This window comes from Coccinella septempunctata, chromosome 4 (assembly GCF_907165205.1).
Source record: "Coccinella septempunctata chromosome 4, icCocSept1.1, whole genome shotgun sequence".
Classification (NCBI taxonomy): Eukaryota; Metazoa; Arthropoda; class Insecta; order Coleoptera; family Coccinellidae; genus Coccinella; species Coccinella septempunctata.
The window spans coordinates 8,733,287-8,748,541 of NC_058192.1; the positions used below are offsets into that span (position 1 = coordinate 8,733,287).

Sequence of the window (15,255 nt, forward strand, 5' to 3'; positions counted from 1 at the left end):
TACTCTCTCTGGTTTTTAAAAGAGCCAATAGGGAATATGAGATGTTTTTAAGTGTTCTGAGTGGCTCAACATAAGTAAAACTATCAAGCTGAAGCTGACAAGAACACTTGAGAACTTGCAGTTTGCATGGAGTTGTTGAAACAAAGTGATTAGTAATTTTAGCAATTATGTTAGATACAACTCATTATTTACTACATCATTTACTACAACATTATATGTTCAGAGTAAAAATCAGTAGTTTGTACCTAGAATTTAACTATTGCATGTCACAACTTGCTGATTACAGTTCTCCCAGAAAATTAATATCGTATCCCTAGAACAGAAGGGTTATATAAATTGTATAACATCTTAGAAGTAATATTGTTCAGCTGATATGGAGCTGGATTTAAAAACAGCCATGAAGGAATTGCCACTTTTCTTTTTTCTTCTGATGGCAACTTGTTTAGGCAAAGAACTACGTAAGTTTTGTATTAGATGAAATAATAATCATATTCTTGAATTTTTTATACTACAAGATACTTTTTTCATATTGTCCATTTATTTCATCATATCATTCCTGAAAAGTACCTGAGTGATCTGATTCTTTTGAATATAGCATCTTTTCTTCATGTCTGCTCTGATAACGATCCAAATGTTAATGATTGCATGATATCCGCTATTGAAGATTTACGTCCATATTTGAAAAAAGGTAAAGATGCTTCTTTGCATTTGGTGCCTTATGATTTTAATCTGAATTCCTTCGACAGGGGTTCCTGAATACAATATACCATGTTTGGAGCCCTTAATTCTAGAGGATCTCATCACAGAAGATATTTCTGGATTGAAGGTGAAAGTAGCAAATGTTAGTGCTTATGGATGTAGTGACTTCATCGTCCAATATGTGAAGTGAGATCAATTTTAAGAACTTGGATTCTTCTAAAATCATAAAATATAATATTTTCAGTGTAAATTGGGAAAATAGGTCCATGGAAATGGATTTAGATATCCCTGAATTGAAAATCAATGCTCATTATTTAGTTAATGGTAAAGTATTGATGGTACCAATAAAGGGAAAAGGTGACATAGAGGCTAATATAAGTGAGTTTTCATTATCCTCATATGCGCATATCGTGAACTTTCGTAATCCGTTTATATCTATTGCTATGAAACTTATTTTTCTTCGAAATTAGAGTCAGTGATTTGGAATAATACTTCAATATGATATTTCAGCTGATTGTTCATCGCAAACTCTTCTTCAGATGGAAAAATATGAAGTTGATGGTGAACGCCATGTGAAATTCAGCAATGTCAATATCAAAGTCAAAGTTGGTGGAGGTCGTATACGTTTAGAAAATCTATTCAATGGTGACGACAAACTACGTGAGTACAAATTATTATATAATAGCTATAGCTCGCGAGTGTTTCTTTTTGGAAATTTGGCTTTATTTGAAAAAGTCAATATTTTTCCATTAAGCCAAAGGACTCCTAGAAAGAAATCAAATTTTTTGAGGATTCAGTTGAATCATTTCAGATTGAAGAAATATTTAGTTAATTTTTTCGATAAGAATTACTCCCCTGTGCAATGAGATGAGATTCTTAAATTCGGTGATATAGAATTGTTTCACGAAAAAGTCACATTTTTCAGTTTCCTTCATCAGTGAGGTGGTCAACAGAAATTTGCAGATGTTTCTGAAAGAACTTATGCCTATCCTGGAAAAAGGCTTAGCTAGGAAATTCATGGAAGTAGGGAACAATGTAGTCGAACAATTCACTTGCAGACAGCTTTTCCCATCATGATGATGATATGCAGTTAAAAAATCACAGGACCTAGGAAAACATGGTAAATCCTATTGGTTAGAATAAATAAATATATTCATGTAGTAACCATTGTTTTCTTGAAATTAAGGAAGTTTAAGGTGAAATGAGGGGAGTAAGTTTTCAATTAGCTTTATTGCAAAATTTATTTGAATTAAAATGCAGGTCATTGTCGTATTCGAAAGATTTTTCATATTCTTTCAGATGACTTATGAAATCAATGTGTAGCATTGTATTGCCGTATAATATATATATAAATGAAACAACAACAAGAAAAACAATATCAAAATTCTATTAAAACCAGGCAAAAGAAACTTTTCAATCACAGAAACAAAATCATTTGGGGAAGATTTCATCGTAATCCACGGTGTTCGTTATGGAATTAGCAATTTCGAGAAAGATTTCTGATGCTTTTGCATTGATAAAAGGAAGTGATGCCGCAATGAATTCTTGCTTGTTCTGATGGAGGACATCAAGGGCTGCTTGACCTGAAAAAAAAACAAATAAATTCATATTTGAGTTGAATAGAACGAGAAAAACCATAATATAAAACCCGAATAGACAGTAAATACGGAAAAATGTGTTTTTTGGGATACACATTCAAGTCAAGACTTCAGATGTAGATATTAAAGGGAGTTACATCGCGTTGTGACCTTGAGATCTAAAGTGCACGCCCATCATCATGGCTGTTTTCGCTGCTGTATAGTCTACAGTTCACCATCCAGTTCCAGAGTTCTGATGAACTCTAGTATCTGGGATAGTTTGGAGATTACCTCCTCACTCCAGCAAATTACTCTTCCAAAGCTTTTTTTCGTTGGCTAGCGATGGCGAGGTATTCTGTCATCAGGTGATGTGAAGTTTCATCCTTCTTCCTACAGAATTTGCAGTCGCCAGATTCTACTAGATCCCTTCTCATCAGGTGCTTCCTGAGGTGACAATGTTATGTAAGGAATCCAGTCAGGAGGTGTAGATACTTCTTAGATTTCGTAGTTTTAAGGTTCCTATAGAAAGTTTTGGAATGTTTCAGTATCAGAAGATTCCTCCAGTGTCATTTTCTTTCGGTTTTATCCTTCTCATGAATCTCTTTCTTGTAGGTAAATTTTCCTGTACACACAACCAATGAAAGGAGTTTGGGCTCCTTTACAGGCTAGTACTCTGATTTCTGAATGACCGGGAACCAAGGCTAAACAGATCTTAATTTGTTGACATTCCTTCGGCACTGTCATTAAAGCCAATCTCTTATTGGTCTATAAAAATTTGAATGTCCATACTGCTAAATTGAACGGGATGTAGGTTGACACTTTTATTCCCTACCATAATTATTCGTTCTTTTCATGTTTACTTACTAAGAGTTGGATCTCCGTTGAAGAGATTGTCCAATTCGATATTGTAATCGCCAACATTGATGGAGAACAGGAAAGAAGTGAATTTGAAGCGTTTAATTCCGTTTTCATCCGGCTTCACGTCTGCCTTGAGGATGGCTTGTCCCTCACAGTTTGCTGGAATAATTCAAACAATGAAAATCTTCGAATTTGTGGCGAATAGTGTTAAATTTCTAAAAGAAGACAATCGGAACTCACTTGCGTTCGCTCTGAATTTACCACTTCCTTTGATTGGTACCACGAGAATTTTGGCGTCAATATCGTAATCACCATTCATCATTAGGGAGGGAATTTTTACACCAACGCGGTATGTGAATTTGTCGACGTTCAACCTGAAACATAATCGAAGACAATAATGAATGAAATAAAATATTTTTATCTCATAATCGGAACGTCAGAAAAGTGTGGAGACGTATTGATAAAACAATGCACAAAAGGCTTGTTTATCTCCTCATTTCGTATCCACCCAATCAATCATCTATCCCCAATAGATGAGGACATGATTGATTTGTTAAATTGTTGGTCAATACTCACTTCAGCTTTGTTATTTCAAAGTTACTGGCGCCGTAAACATTAATATTCCTCAGGAACGCTTTGAAGTTGTTGTTTTGTCCTCTCAAAATTGCTACTTCCTTGATGAATAAAGGTTCGATTCCAGGCACATTTAGTTCCGGTATGCCTTGCTTGAGCTGTGGCCTCAGAAATTCGATAGATTCTCTTATACATTTCGCTACTTCTGGATCTGACCTTCTGCAAATGTGGATGTAGTCAGCTGGAAAATTACAGGATACCATTACGGTTGATAGGCAGCAATACAGGATAATTTGTACATGTTTTCGTATATAAAAGACTCTCACTATTTTTGACAAGCAATCACCCCTTAAATTTTCACTATTCATTAACACCCTGTTTAATGTCACACAGTAGCTACGTATACTATTCAAGTATGTGTGCAAACGTATACAGATTGTACATTTATGGCTTCTGCTTCGAAAACCTGAAGGAATGAGTTATGTGGAGAGGCGTCCAGTTCATTGAGAGGATTGTACAGTTGTAACCCTTAAAGGAATGAATTAAGTTTTTATTTTCAAGAATCGTCCAGTTTCACTCATATTGCGTTTCGATTGGCAATTCAACAGTAAAAAAATTGATTCTGGTTTCACTTTCTTGACTGTTGAACGACTGAAGAACTTGTTGAAGGTATTTTCGAGGTGAAACACAACATTTACAAGAGGAGTGCCCTTCTTAAGAGGAATCGGTTGGTCGTTTAATTAAATTATTCAACAATCTCATAATGCATAACCGCAGAATATCCGCAGTTCCTTGTTGCTGTTTGAATACGCAAAATATGCAATCCATAATGTACTTTGCACCTATAGAATGAAACCTATTTACACATAATATTCATAATTTGTGAGCAAGTAGTGAATAAATGAGTGCTTTGTGCTCACAGGATTATTTAATTGCTCATAATAAAAAACCGGTGAACATGGGATAAAAATACCTTTATTGATTATTTTACCTACCTTCCTTTAGTATTTTGGAGTAATTCTACCTTCACCTTTATGTTTTCAGAGTTGTTTTGGTAATAGGCTTTTTATTACTTATAAAGCATTATGAGAATATGAAGTTTCTAATATGTATATTTCTAGAGGCTTTTTTGATCATTTTCTTTGATATCAAAACGTTATACCCTCGACAAACTATACTAGCAAAAATCTTATTTAAATACCGTGAATTCAAAAAGTCTGAAGCTTTCAGATCCCACTAAATATCACATTGTAGTTAGCCACACATGTCAAAGCACGAGTTGATAATCCCTAATGTGAAAATATCACAATAATTTTTTCTATAATTTCCGAAATGATGGATTTTTCTCCAAAATTATCAAATGCCGTACTTGATTTTTCTCTAATCCACATAAGTAAAATGGTAACAAACAGTTTCAATATAAATTTTCAAGATTCCCTTTTTTTTGAAGCTTCTAGAGTTGGTCTACTGAAAAGATGAACTGAAAGAAGCTTCCAAATTAAAGGGACTCTGAAATTTATTATGAGACTGGTTGTTACTCATTTTTCATCAAATTCTGTGTGAATTTCTGAATGACTTAAATGGAATTCAGCTAATATTATCGTTTCCAATAAAATTCTTAAAAATATGCATTGTTATATTTGGAGATTTTGTTTCACCGGACCCCAATTTCATTTTTTGAGTTAAGCACTTTATTCTTCACGTGTTAATAACTTTAATGACATAGAAAATGAAATTGGAAAAATTTTGAAAAACATACTATTATCCCGCCAGAAAAATTTATCTGCTTCCTTAGCCACAAACGCGACATATAATCAAATACCCATTAGGATTTGATGGGGATCACTTACGTATATTTCCTGAGTCGGCTAGGGCTACCAGAGAAACAAAAACAAATACCAACTTGGTCAACATACTTTTCGACTTTTTCGCACTGTCTGGTCCCTTCGATATGAAGACCAGAATTAATCAGATAATGCGAACGTTTCTTTTATAAAGTTGGTTTGTTATTTCCATTTACGTCATATTATAACTATAATTAAGCGATGCTTCGGGTAGGAACTTCTCTCCAAACTCCTTTCCATGAACGTGTTGTGTATGACAACAGTGATGACCTTAGAGGCGGATAATTACTCGGCTCACTCGGTGTATCAAAGGTAAAACTCTTCAAATGAAAGAACAAAGATGGCATATCCGCTGTAACATCAGTAGGAAATTATAATATTCATTACTGCCGAAGAAACCATCCTATTTGTCATTTAGTTCAGTAGGGATATTCTGTTAAGAAATAAAATATCATGTGAAGACTTTCACTATCAATCTGCAGAGTAAAATAGTTCCTGATGCCATTATGTCAATGTATAGGAATTAAAGGACAGTGTGGTATATTTTCGAAGCAAGAAATTTCTTCCAAAAATATCATTGGAAGGTTCTCTGGATGTCAAAAAAGTTCAAAGTTATGTACAAGGAAGTTGATAAGATCTTCTTCGTCAAATGTGAACTCAAAAACTTTTAAAAAACTCTTCATTTACATGTCAACCGCTGTTAAAGCGATTCAGAAGTGTTGAAATTGTCAGAATGATTCTGCTACTCAGCAGTACTTGAAAAAGTCTTCAAGAAATAATAAAACTCATTAATATTATAATAGTGGAGATTACATGGAAGTAATCAACTTCTGCTCCCCAAAAAAATTAATTGGAAGTATCTCAACTTCTTCATAACAGTAATTGGTAGGATCGTTCGATGAAAATCAGTAGGGGTAAATGTTTTTTGAAACAAAGAAATGCTTTGGCCATCTTTTCATTCTTTTTCAAGGGGTTCAGAAAATACAGAGTAATATAATTTTACATAATTCTAAGGAATATGTGAATGATCATAGAATAATTGAAAATAGCAATCCAAACTTTTATAATTAATTATAAATTTTTTTGTGGGAATGGTTACTCTGAAATATTGATTTTTTCATGATTCTCTTTTCAATTTGGAAGAAAATATTTATTCTGCAAAATTTCGATCTATTACCTACTCTCACAATAAATAGAAATTCACAGGTTATACAGAGTGAATGAATAGTTGCGAAAAAATTCAAGGGATGATTCCGTATGGTTCACGAAATGAAATAAGTCTTGAAATTATTCAGCAAATGATGAGATCACACGCAATTTATCAAAATTTATTAGGGTCTGCTTCTAACCAGTTATTATTATGATCCCAGCCCAATAAACAAGTTCGCTTCTTAACGTCACATCAAAATCCCCAATATGGATTTAAAACTAGATCCACAACCTCTTGATCTTCGGGATTCGGAATGACCATGACGCAGGACACTGTTTTATGCTGACTATTGAAATTTGTTAGTCATTTTATTGTTTATAAACAACATACGATGTCCAACAACACCGTTGAAGACCGTGTGGAATATTACTAGGCGATTTTATAAACATAAGATCATACCTGAAATGTTATGAATTAGGAAAGAGAATATTATTCACGTTGTATCATTGAAGATGATCGATTTCTCAAACTATGGGGAATAATAATATTTCTTTCGATTTTCACCATTTAATTCGCTTTGAAAATATTGGCAGATTTAATAGATCGTTAAATGAAAATTAATTGTATTTCCACGAAATCTCATCGTATTTCCTGCATTTTCTATGCATAGATTAAAGTAAATATTATCCTATTCCCAAAGTATATAGACATTGGTAATAGTTCATATTATATTTTATGTGTAATATGTTTGAATGTATATTGATTTCCCTCAAAAACCATTATTGTCATCCTTATTAACATCATAGTATATCCATTCTATAGCAAAATACACATTTGTATTGCCTGTACTAAAAAGATTCGCAATGATATTATATGCACAACAATTATTAATATTCCTGGTTGGTAGAACTTTTGACCTTGAAGAATAATTATGAAAATTCAATTTGAAAAGAATTCATTCATGAAAAACCTGTAAATAGGGTAACATGAAATGGATTGAATTTGTCTTCAACTTTTCATATCATATTCATCAGTAATTGAGTAACAATTTTCGCGTTACAAAAAACTTCATATTACTCTATATATCTTAAAAAAAATGGTTTTTCCTCCTAGTAAATAACAATTTGTTCGTATGTTCATTGAAGGTCAACTTCCTGATGATCATCATCAATCTCTTCATTTTTTCTGAGTTCTCTCTGCTAATTATAAAAAAAAATTATATCCGAGCAACAATAGAGATTTTCGAAGTTCCGAAGCTGCTGATAGAATGAATTCGGGATAACGCTGGAGATAATACATTTTTTATAGTACCAATTAGTTTTGACCTCGAAATGATTAGTTCTTCTTTCCTCTGTACGAACTAATAATTAAAAATGAAGTTGGTGATTAAGCTATTTGCTCTCACAGCTTATTAACAAAATATTTACGCGAGAAATGTTATGGTATCCTGATTTATGAATGAGAATAAGATATCGATTTCCGTAGAGCTCTAAATGTAGAAAAATGCATTAAATTCTAATAGGTTATGGTATAAAATTAGTTTATCCTATTTGAAGACTCAAGAATGCTTTGATTGATTTCCATTATTTCAATGTTGTTCTAATCCTAAAACTTTTCAATTTTCATCTACCCTTGGAGAAAATCACTGAAAAAACTAATATATTCGATTCTCATAGCTGTACCACATTGCAGTATCATTTTTAGGACTTTAGAATGCTTTGATCTTTTTTAAATATTTTACTGCTATTCTTACCCTTATGCTCCTTAATTTTCATCCACTCTCAGAGAACATCACTAATAAAGACTGACGAGAACAACGTTTTTTGAGATCACTAACTAGCTACTGTGATTCCCTGAACACCTCACTGAATGGAATATAACTATTTCCTGTTAATTATTAATCCAAATTTATTCCCCCTTACATAGATTATTTTATTGGTGATTGAGCTATAGAAAAAAGTAATACTCATTTCGCATGCCACTACCCAATTTATTAAACTACCATCCTTTTGTATAATTTTGCGGACTGGTTGTCCATATTTTCGAAGAAAAAAAAAACTAAAGATGCAAGATTGATAGGAATAAACAGGTATGGCGGTGAATTACAATGTAAATAATTGAGATCCTTAATCGATCCACACATTAAAGGAGTTGGACCAAGGTCTTCAAAGAAGATTATAAAGTAGGTCCCAACTCCAAACCAAAAGATAACTCTGGTGGTTGTTGAGGCCGGTAAAATGTTCCTGAGGAGTCTCTTGTTTGTTTGTGGTGCGGTTCTGGTTACAGCCAAAATACGTGAGTAGCTTCGTGATTTTTTGAGTAGTCACCTGAATTGGATCGTGAAAGAAATTTGATTAGATATCCATAATATCTATTAGAATTTAATTTAGCGATTTTCTACGTTAACAAAATTTTTTTTTAAGGATCTGTGAAGGATTCCAGTTTTAATGTAATTTTTTCAGATGAAAAAAACATTTTTGCATCTAAGAATGGCAATTAGATAAAAATGAATTGGTATAACATCGATTTCTTCAGAAAACAATCCCTCCTATGCATTTAAAAATCAAAGCTAAATTAAATCTTCCAAATTCACGTTGCAGAAGGGCTTGGAAAAAAATCTTTGAAAAACTTTGCTCAATTGCCCTGAAAAATGTTCATGGAAAATTGGAAAATTCTATATGAATACGTCAATAATGAAAATGTGATGGATATTTTGGTGAATGAAAATTTTTTTGTACATATCAACGAACTGCAGAACAATTCTGCGAAGATTTGATGAATGGAGATTCACATAAAAACAGTACTTCTTCCATAAAATTTATTCTAAACACTTATCACCACAGCCTTCAATCTGAAGTTTATCTTGAGCATACTAAGTAGCTACCCATAGCTTTTATTATGAATGATTCACCTATTTCACTACTCAAAATGCATGAAGAATATGTTTTGCTATACCCCTTTGTTCTGGGAAACCTGTGTGTATCAGAATATGATCTTCGGAACAATTTATTTCCTTAGAAATCAGATTTATCTCATTTCTTGAGCATATTATGCAATGTAAATATGCCAAGATAGGTAAGAGAACTGTAACTTGACAGTACAGAACAAATTGGAATAATTGTTGAAACAATGAAGAATGATGAACAGTGTGAATTGTTGAAGACCGATATATGTGAATAGGAAAATTATTGTTTTTCAATAGATGTACTACATACTGAACGAAAATAATTAAATCACATGATTTTGGCTTCTATAAACCTACAAACTGCCTTCAATCAATACAATATCAACTGCAGGTAAAGGTGTTTTACCAATTTTTCTTTTCGTACATTAAAAATTGAATAGTTTGAGTCGACAAACATATCTTTCTACCATTTACTGCTTTGGGAATTTAATAATCACATTCTGAATATTCTTTGATGAAATTTCGAATAGAAGGACGTATTTTTTGAGTTGCTCCCTATTTAAATGTCTAGAAGCAAACTTAATTATTCAATAGGTTGAAAAACTAGTCACCCATTGTATTTCAAAACATTTCTGTGGTTAACTGAATTCATTCATCCTTTCGCTTGGAACCATCATTAACATATACTTAATTTTCAAGCTGACTACATCAAAATATGTAAATCAACGGAACCGAATATGGCACAATGCATCACAGACTCCGTAAATGCGTTAAGACCGTATCTGAAGGCCGGTATCCCAGAACTAGACGTACCTCCTCTGGAACCCCTATTCCTGGATGAAATCAAACTGAGAAGTGGACCAAATGCAGCCAAACTGGATGCTAATTTCACGAACGTGAAGGTTTGGGGCCCATCCGACTTCAAGATCCTGGAAATGAAGTGAGATTTCGTGTTATTCCTGTTATTCTAAACAGTTTCAATTTTTACGTTATTTCAGACCGAATGTGGCCAAGAAGAGGTTTGCTTTCAAAGTCACCGTACCCCAAGTCTACTTCGAAGGGGATTACGACATCGATATGCATATTCTCCTGCTCAAATATAAGGGGAAAGGACCAGTTAGCGGGAATTTTAGTAAGTATCTGAAGTGAATAGCACAAGATTTAAATATAATATACACTGTGCAAAAAAATTAACGCACATTATGAAAATCTCAATTTTAATGAAAGTTAACTCTACATTGACTTTATAACTTGTTTTTTATGTTCTCTCGGGAAGGTTTTGAACGAAACATTAAATGGAAGAAAAATTCAGGATTTCACCGAATCTTATGTGAAAGAAGAGAAATGAACAATGTTCAAAATACTGAAATGCTGATAAGTGCTTTAATACTTGGTATTTCCACCCCTTGCGTTAATTACAGCTCGGCAACTACGGTTCATAATCAAAATGAGTGATCTTAAAATGTTCTGATCTAATCCTTCCCAGATTTCTCTGAGTTGGATTCCTAAGTCATTAAGAGTAGCTGGATGATTTTCTGAACTTCTCAGCCTTCTATTGAGGTTGTCCCAAACCTGCTCAATCGGATTGAGATCTGGACTTCTTGCTGGCCATTCCATTCGAGAGACTTCAACCTCTTCAAGGTACTCCTGAACGATGCGCGCACGATGGGGTCTGGCATTATCGTCCATAAAAATGAAATTTTCACCAATGTATGGGGCAAATGGCACTACATGCTCTTCAAGAATGTTCCTTATATACTTATCAGCATAGCTCCATTATCAACGACCACTAGGTCTGTGCGAGCAGTCAAAGATATTTCACCCCATACCATAATCGATCCTCCCCCGAAACCAGTAGTACTCAGGAAATTCCACTGAGCATATCTTTCATGTGGACGTCTGTATACAAGGGAACGTCGATCACAATGGTAGAGGCAGAATCTAGACCCATCTGTGAAGAGAATTCTTTTCCAATCGGCCTCTTCCCAATGGATATGCTCTCTCGCAAAATCCAAACGCGCCCTTCGAGGGGCTGGGCTAAGAGCTGGGCCTCTTGCCGCGACACGAGGCCTTAAATCATATTCTCTGAGGCGATTTCTTATTGTCTGAGTGCTAATTTGCAACTCATGAGTTCGCTCAAGCTGAATTTGAAGTAGGCGAGCGGTTGCAAACCGTTGTCTCAACGAAGAAACTCTCAAGTAACGTTCTTGAATGGCAGTTGTTACCCGTGGTCTACCCTGTCCTGGTCTTCGGATATTCATACCTGTCTCCCTGAATCGCTGTAACATTCTGGACACACTTGTATGGGAAACTCCAAACCTTTCCGCAATTCTTGTGTATGCCCACCCTTCTTCTAGCAAAACTACCGCTTGGGCACATTCCTCTTGGGTCAAATTGCGTGTTTCGCGTTGCATAGCGATCGAGTATAGAAAATCAAACGAAAGAAAGACTATTGATCACTAGAATTGATCGAGAACAACTGATTTTAGAATGGAGCCAATACATTCAAAATCTGATCATCTTTTTTTGTTCCTGCTGGGAAAAAACATCTGCATTGAAGAAAACCGTTGAAAGTGGATAACATATGCATGCATAATTCTGATAAAAATGATTATCATGGAGAACACCTTCAGTTGTAGAATAAATTTGAGATTTCCATAATGTGCGTTAATTTTTTTGCGCAGTGTATCTCTTTAAAGAGATCAAAAGTATTTTAGTATGAAAAACCCAATTGCCAGATAGTTTAGGAGAAAAAGCCATAAAAAAATCGTTTAATTTTTCAGCCGACTACTTCTTCGATTGCATAATGAAGGGTCGCACCATGATGATAGAGGGAAAGGACTACCTGAAATTCGACAAGATGCGTTGTAAATTGCAGTTTGGAAAATCCTCAATCAAGTTGGCAAACCTGTTCAAGGAGGATCCGGTGTTGGCCAGAGCAACTGACGATGTTATCGAGGAAAACACCGAACTATTCCTTGCCGAAATCAAGCCCATATTGGAGGATGCTCTAGCTGAGAAATTCACCGACATAGCGAATAAACTGACGCTGAAGTTCACATACCAAGAACTGTTTCCTTAGGTTCTCGATTATCAGTATTGCAAATATTTTGTTAATTTCGCCAATAAATGTTAAGTTACTATAGTTTTTAAATGAATCGATTCATACCAAATCACTTTACTCGCGTAATGGAGATGGGATGAACAACATACCAACTTGAATTGAATGAGTGGCGCTTGCACCATTTTGTTTCTACAATATATAATTTTATTTGGTTCAAGATTTCCTTGAATCGAACAAATATCAATATTTTCACACCTTAGAGACTTATGGGTTTCCACAAACGAGCAAAATTCGTAATGGAAATTAGAGTTACCTTAATGTAATAATAGAAATGGTGTATTGAAATCCCTATTCAGATGGTAAGAGGTTTACAGATAACGCAGTACGGAAATTTTTGATTTAGGTTCCATGTCAAACGATCTAAGTATTTCTGATACTTGAAAATGAAGATCTGTGGAAATATTCTTCATATTCTTGGAAGAAAACCCTGTGTACGAGATTGTTCCAGACAAAATTGACTTAATGGAATATTTTGTAGAAATATTTCAACAAGACTAATTTTTGCATGGATCTGGAAAGGAAATTTAATGAGCAGGGTGGGTTTGTGACCCTTTTTACTATGTGTGACATGAAAAAAATTTACTCCGAACAGCAAATCATTCTACAAATTCCCCAAGACTTATATGAAAGTACTCTGTTCTTTTCATGAAATCTTCGAGATTCAAATAATACTTAAATCCATAGTACCAATTTGTGCCCATCAAACTAAATCTATAAATCTCCTAAAAATTTACTTATTTTACTGTAGAATTCCATTTCCCGATAAGGAAAACCCAAAATGAAATCACCAGACCCTAAACATCGAAAAAATACCCATTGAGAATCATCTAATGACCCATATAGTCCATTCAAGAATTATTGATATCCCAGTAGTCCTTGAAAGTTCAGACTCAGCTTAGTAGCTGTTAGCAAAAAAATTCTGTAGTTTCGATCCCGAAACTAAAATGTATAAATATTACCTGAAAAAGGAGAAATACTCAAATTGAGAATAGATAATCAACATCTGTTCGATTGAACCAAAAATATAAACAAAAGTACAACATAGTCAGTTATAAGTACTTAATTGATCTATGGATCAGTGTTTATTACCAATATCAACCTGAACTGCGCAAGTTAGCTGTCAATAATTCTTGAATGGAGAGAAAATCATGATACCGTAAAAATATTAAAAATACTCCTTACTGAATTAGCGATTGAAAGAAAATCGATCAGGATGTGTCAATCAAAATTGATTTCCCAATCAAGCTTCGAGAATCCGGCGTGTATGTTCTTCACTTCTAATAACTCAGCATTTTTCAAACATATAATTTTCTTATGAACGTATTCTCAGAGTTCATGGAGATATTTTCGAATTTTGAACCATTTCCTCAAGGTCAACTTCTTGTCTAATCTCTCATCCTTCAAGCAGCTACCTATTATATGATTTAAGCTGCTTGAATGATTAAAATTATGATGAGATAATGAATTATAAATCCAAATAAGGCAAGATTGAAGATTTCGTCAAGTAACAATTGTTTGAATTTGAAATAATTCAGAATGTTCCATTTAATTAGGGATTAAAATTGGAAAATATCTCTTCCGTGGAATTTTTGTATTGTACAAAAGGAAGATTAAAGTTTTAATATCCTCAAAGAATTGAAAACTGCAATAGAGACTCCTAGATACTACAGAATATTGAGGCAAAATACCATGAATAGAAGAATGAAATTTATAATTTAAAATATAAAAATCTCGTTTCTAGGAGAAAGCGTGCAAAAACTATGAAATATGTTTTAGTTGGAAAACTTCTCTTAAGATTTATCAATATGTACAAAAATCCTGAATTCAAATTCTTACTTCGAAACAAGAAACTATTTCAGAAATACAATAAATCAGGGCCAAATAGTGAAAACGTTTTGTTACCTTCTCTATTAAATATTGAAAAGGATGTGCTCTAAACCTTTGAAGAAATTTTGCTACTTTCATTGAGGTAAATATGGTACAACCATTTCAGAATCATCTGAAATCTACTATATAAGCGTCTTTTTATTGAGGCAGGTTGTACAAACCGACTTATTATTTCGTAAGTAAAAATTTCAACATATATCCCGTATTTCGATTTAAAATGATATCCTTAAAATTCAAGTGTCTGTGAAACTCCTCACCTTGGTTTGTATTTGATACCATATTCAATGGAGGCAGATTACCTTCCTTCCGAACAGGTTTTTGAGTAGTATTCATTCAACCACTGACCTAACTTTTTCAATGTTTTTGAATTCGTATTATTCGCGACTAAAGTCCACCTAAATTATTTTCCTAGCATTTTCTCGATTGACTCATGAAGAACTAAGATGGATATTGTAATAATCAACTAGTTACTGATCAGTTGAATTTGATTTTGTTTCCTGACATGGCATATACAACTCCTTGTATAAAATATACCCTACTGCCATGGATTAACGCGATGATATTAATTATTAATTAATTGAATAATAGTATGATACTATTTTGCGATTTCTCCAATTTTCCATTTCCCAGTCAAGCAG

The 15,255-nt window shown here is 33.7% G+C and overlaps 2 protein-coding genes across 2 annotated transcripts; one reads left to right on the forward strand and one right to left on the reverse strand.

Annotated features, from left to right (window-relative positions):
• Positions 1-348: 348 nt before the first annotated feature.
• On the forward strand, positions 349-12,751 carry LOC123310800. The gene is made up of 10 exons (XM_044894461.1): positions 349-458; positions 596-688; positions 747-885; positions 944-1,077; positions 1,210-1,359; positions 1,625-1,764; positions 8,888-8,996; positions 10,306-10,546; positions 10,605-10,738; positions 12,390-12,751. Exons 1-10 carry the CDS (start codon positions 374-376, stop codon positions 12,686-12,688), a joined length of 1,524 nt encoding a protein of 507 aa, XP_044750396.1. The 5' UTR covers positions 349-373; the 3' UTR covers positions 12,689-12,751.
• On the reverse strand, positions 2,068-5,717 carry LOC123312283 (circadian clock-controlled protein daywake-like). Its single transcript, XM_044896633.1, has 5 exons — positions 5,558-5,717; positions 3,711-3,948; positions 3,375-3,508; positions 3,141-3,293; positions 2,068-2,282 (listed from the first exon to the last, which is right to left on the reverse strand). Exons 1-5 carry the CDS (start codon positions 5,619-5,621, stop codon positions 2,131-2,133), a joined length of 741 nt encoding a protein of 246 aa, XP_044752568.1. The 5' UTR covers positions 5,622-5,717; the 3' UTR covers positions 2,068-2,130.
• Positions 12,752-15,255: the final 2,504 nt, after the last annotated feature.

Excerpts from the sequence above, each read along its gene's own strand:
- LOC123310800 (XM_044894461.1), top strand. The coding sequence starts at position 374 with ATGGAGCTGGATTTAAAAACAGCCATGAAGGAATTGCCACTTTTCTTT. Across the intron at positions 1,078-1,209 it reads TGACATAGAGGCTAATATAA|CTGATTGTTCATCGCAAACT; the intron begins GTGAGTTTTCAT and ends ATGATATTTCAG. Across the intron at positions 10,739-12,389 it reads ACCAGTTAGCGGGAATTTTA|CCGACTACTTCTTCGATTGC; the intron begins GTAAGTATCTGA and ends TTAATTTTTCAG.
- LOC123312283 (XM_044896633.1), bottom strand. The coding sequence starts at position 5,621 with ATGTTGACCAAGTTGGTATTTGTTTTTGTTTCTCTGGTAGCCCTAGCC. Across the intron at positions 3,509-3,710 it reads TTTGAAATAACAAAGCTGAA|GTTGAACGTCGACAAATTCA; the intron begins GTGAGTATTGAC and ends ATTATGTTTCAG. Across the intron at positions 3,294-3,374 it reads TAAATTCAGAGCGAACGCAA|CAAACTGTGAGGGACAAGCC; the intron begins GTGAGTTCCGAT and ends GAATTATTCCAG.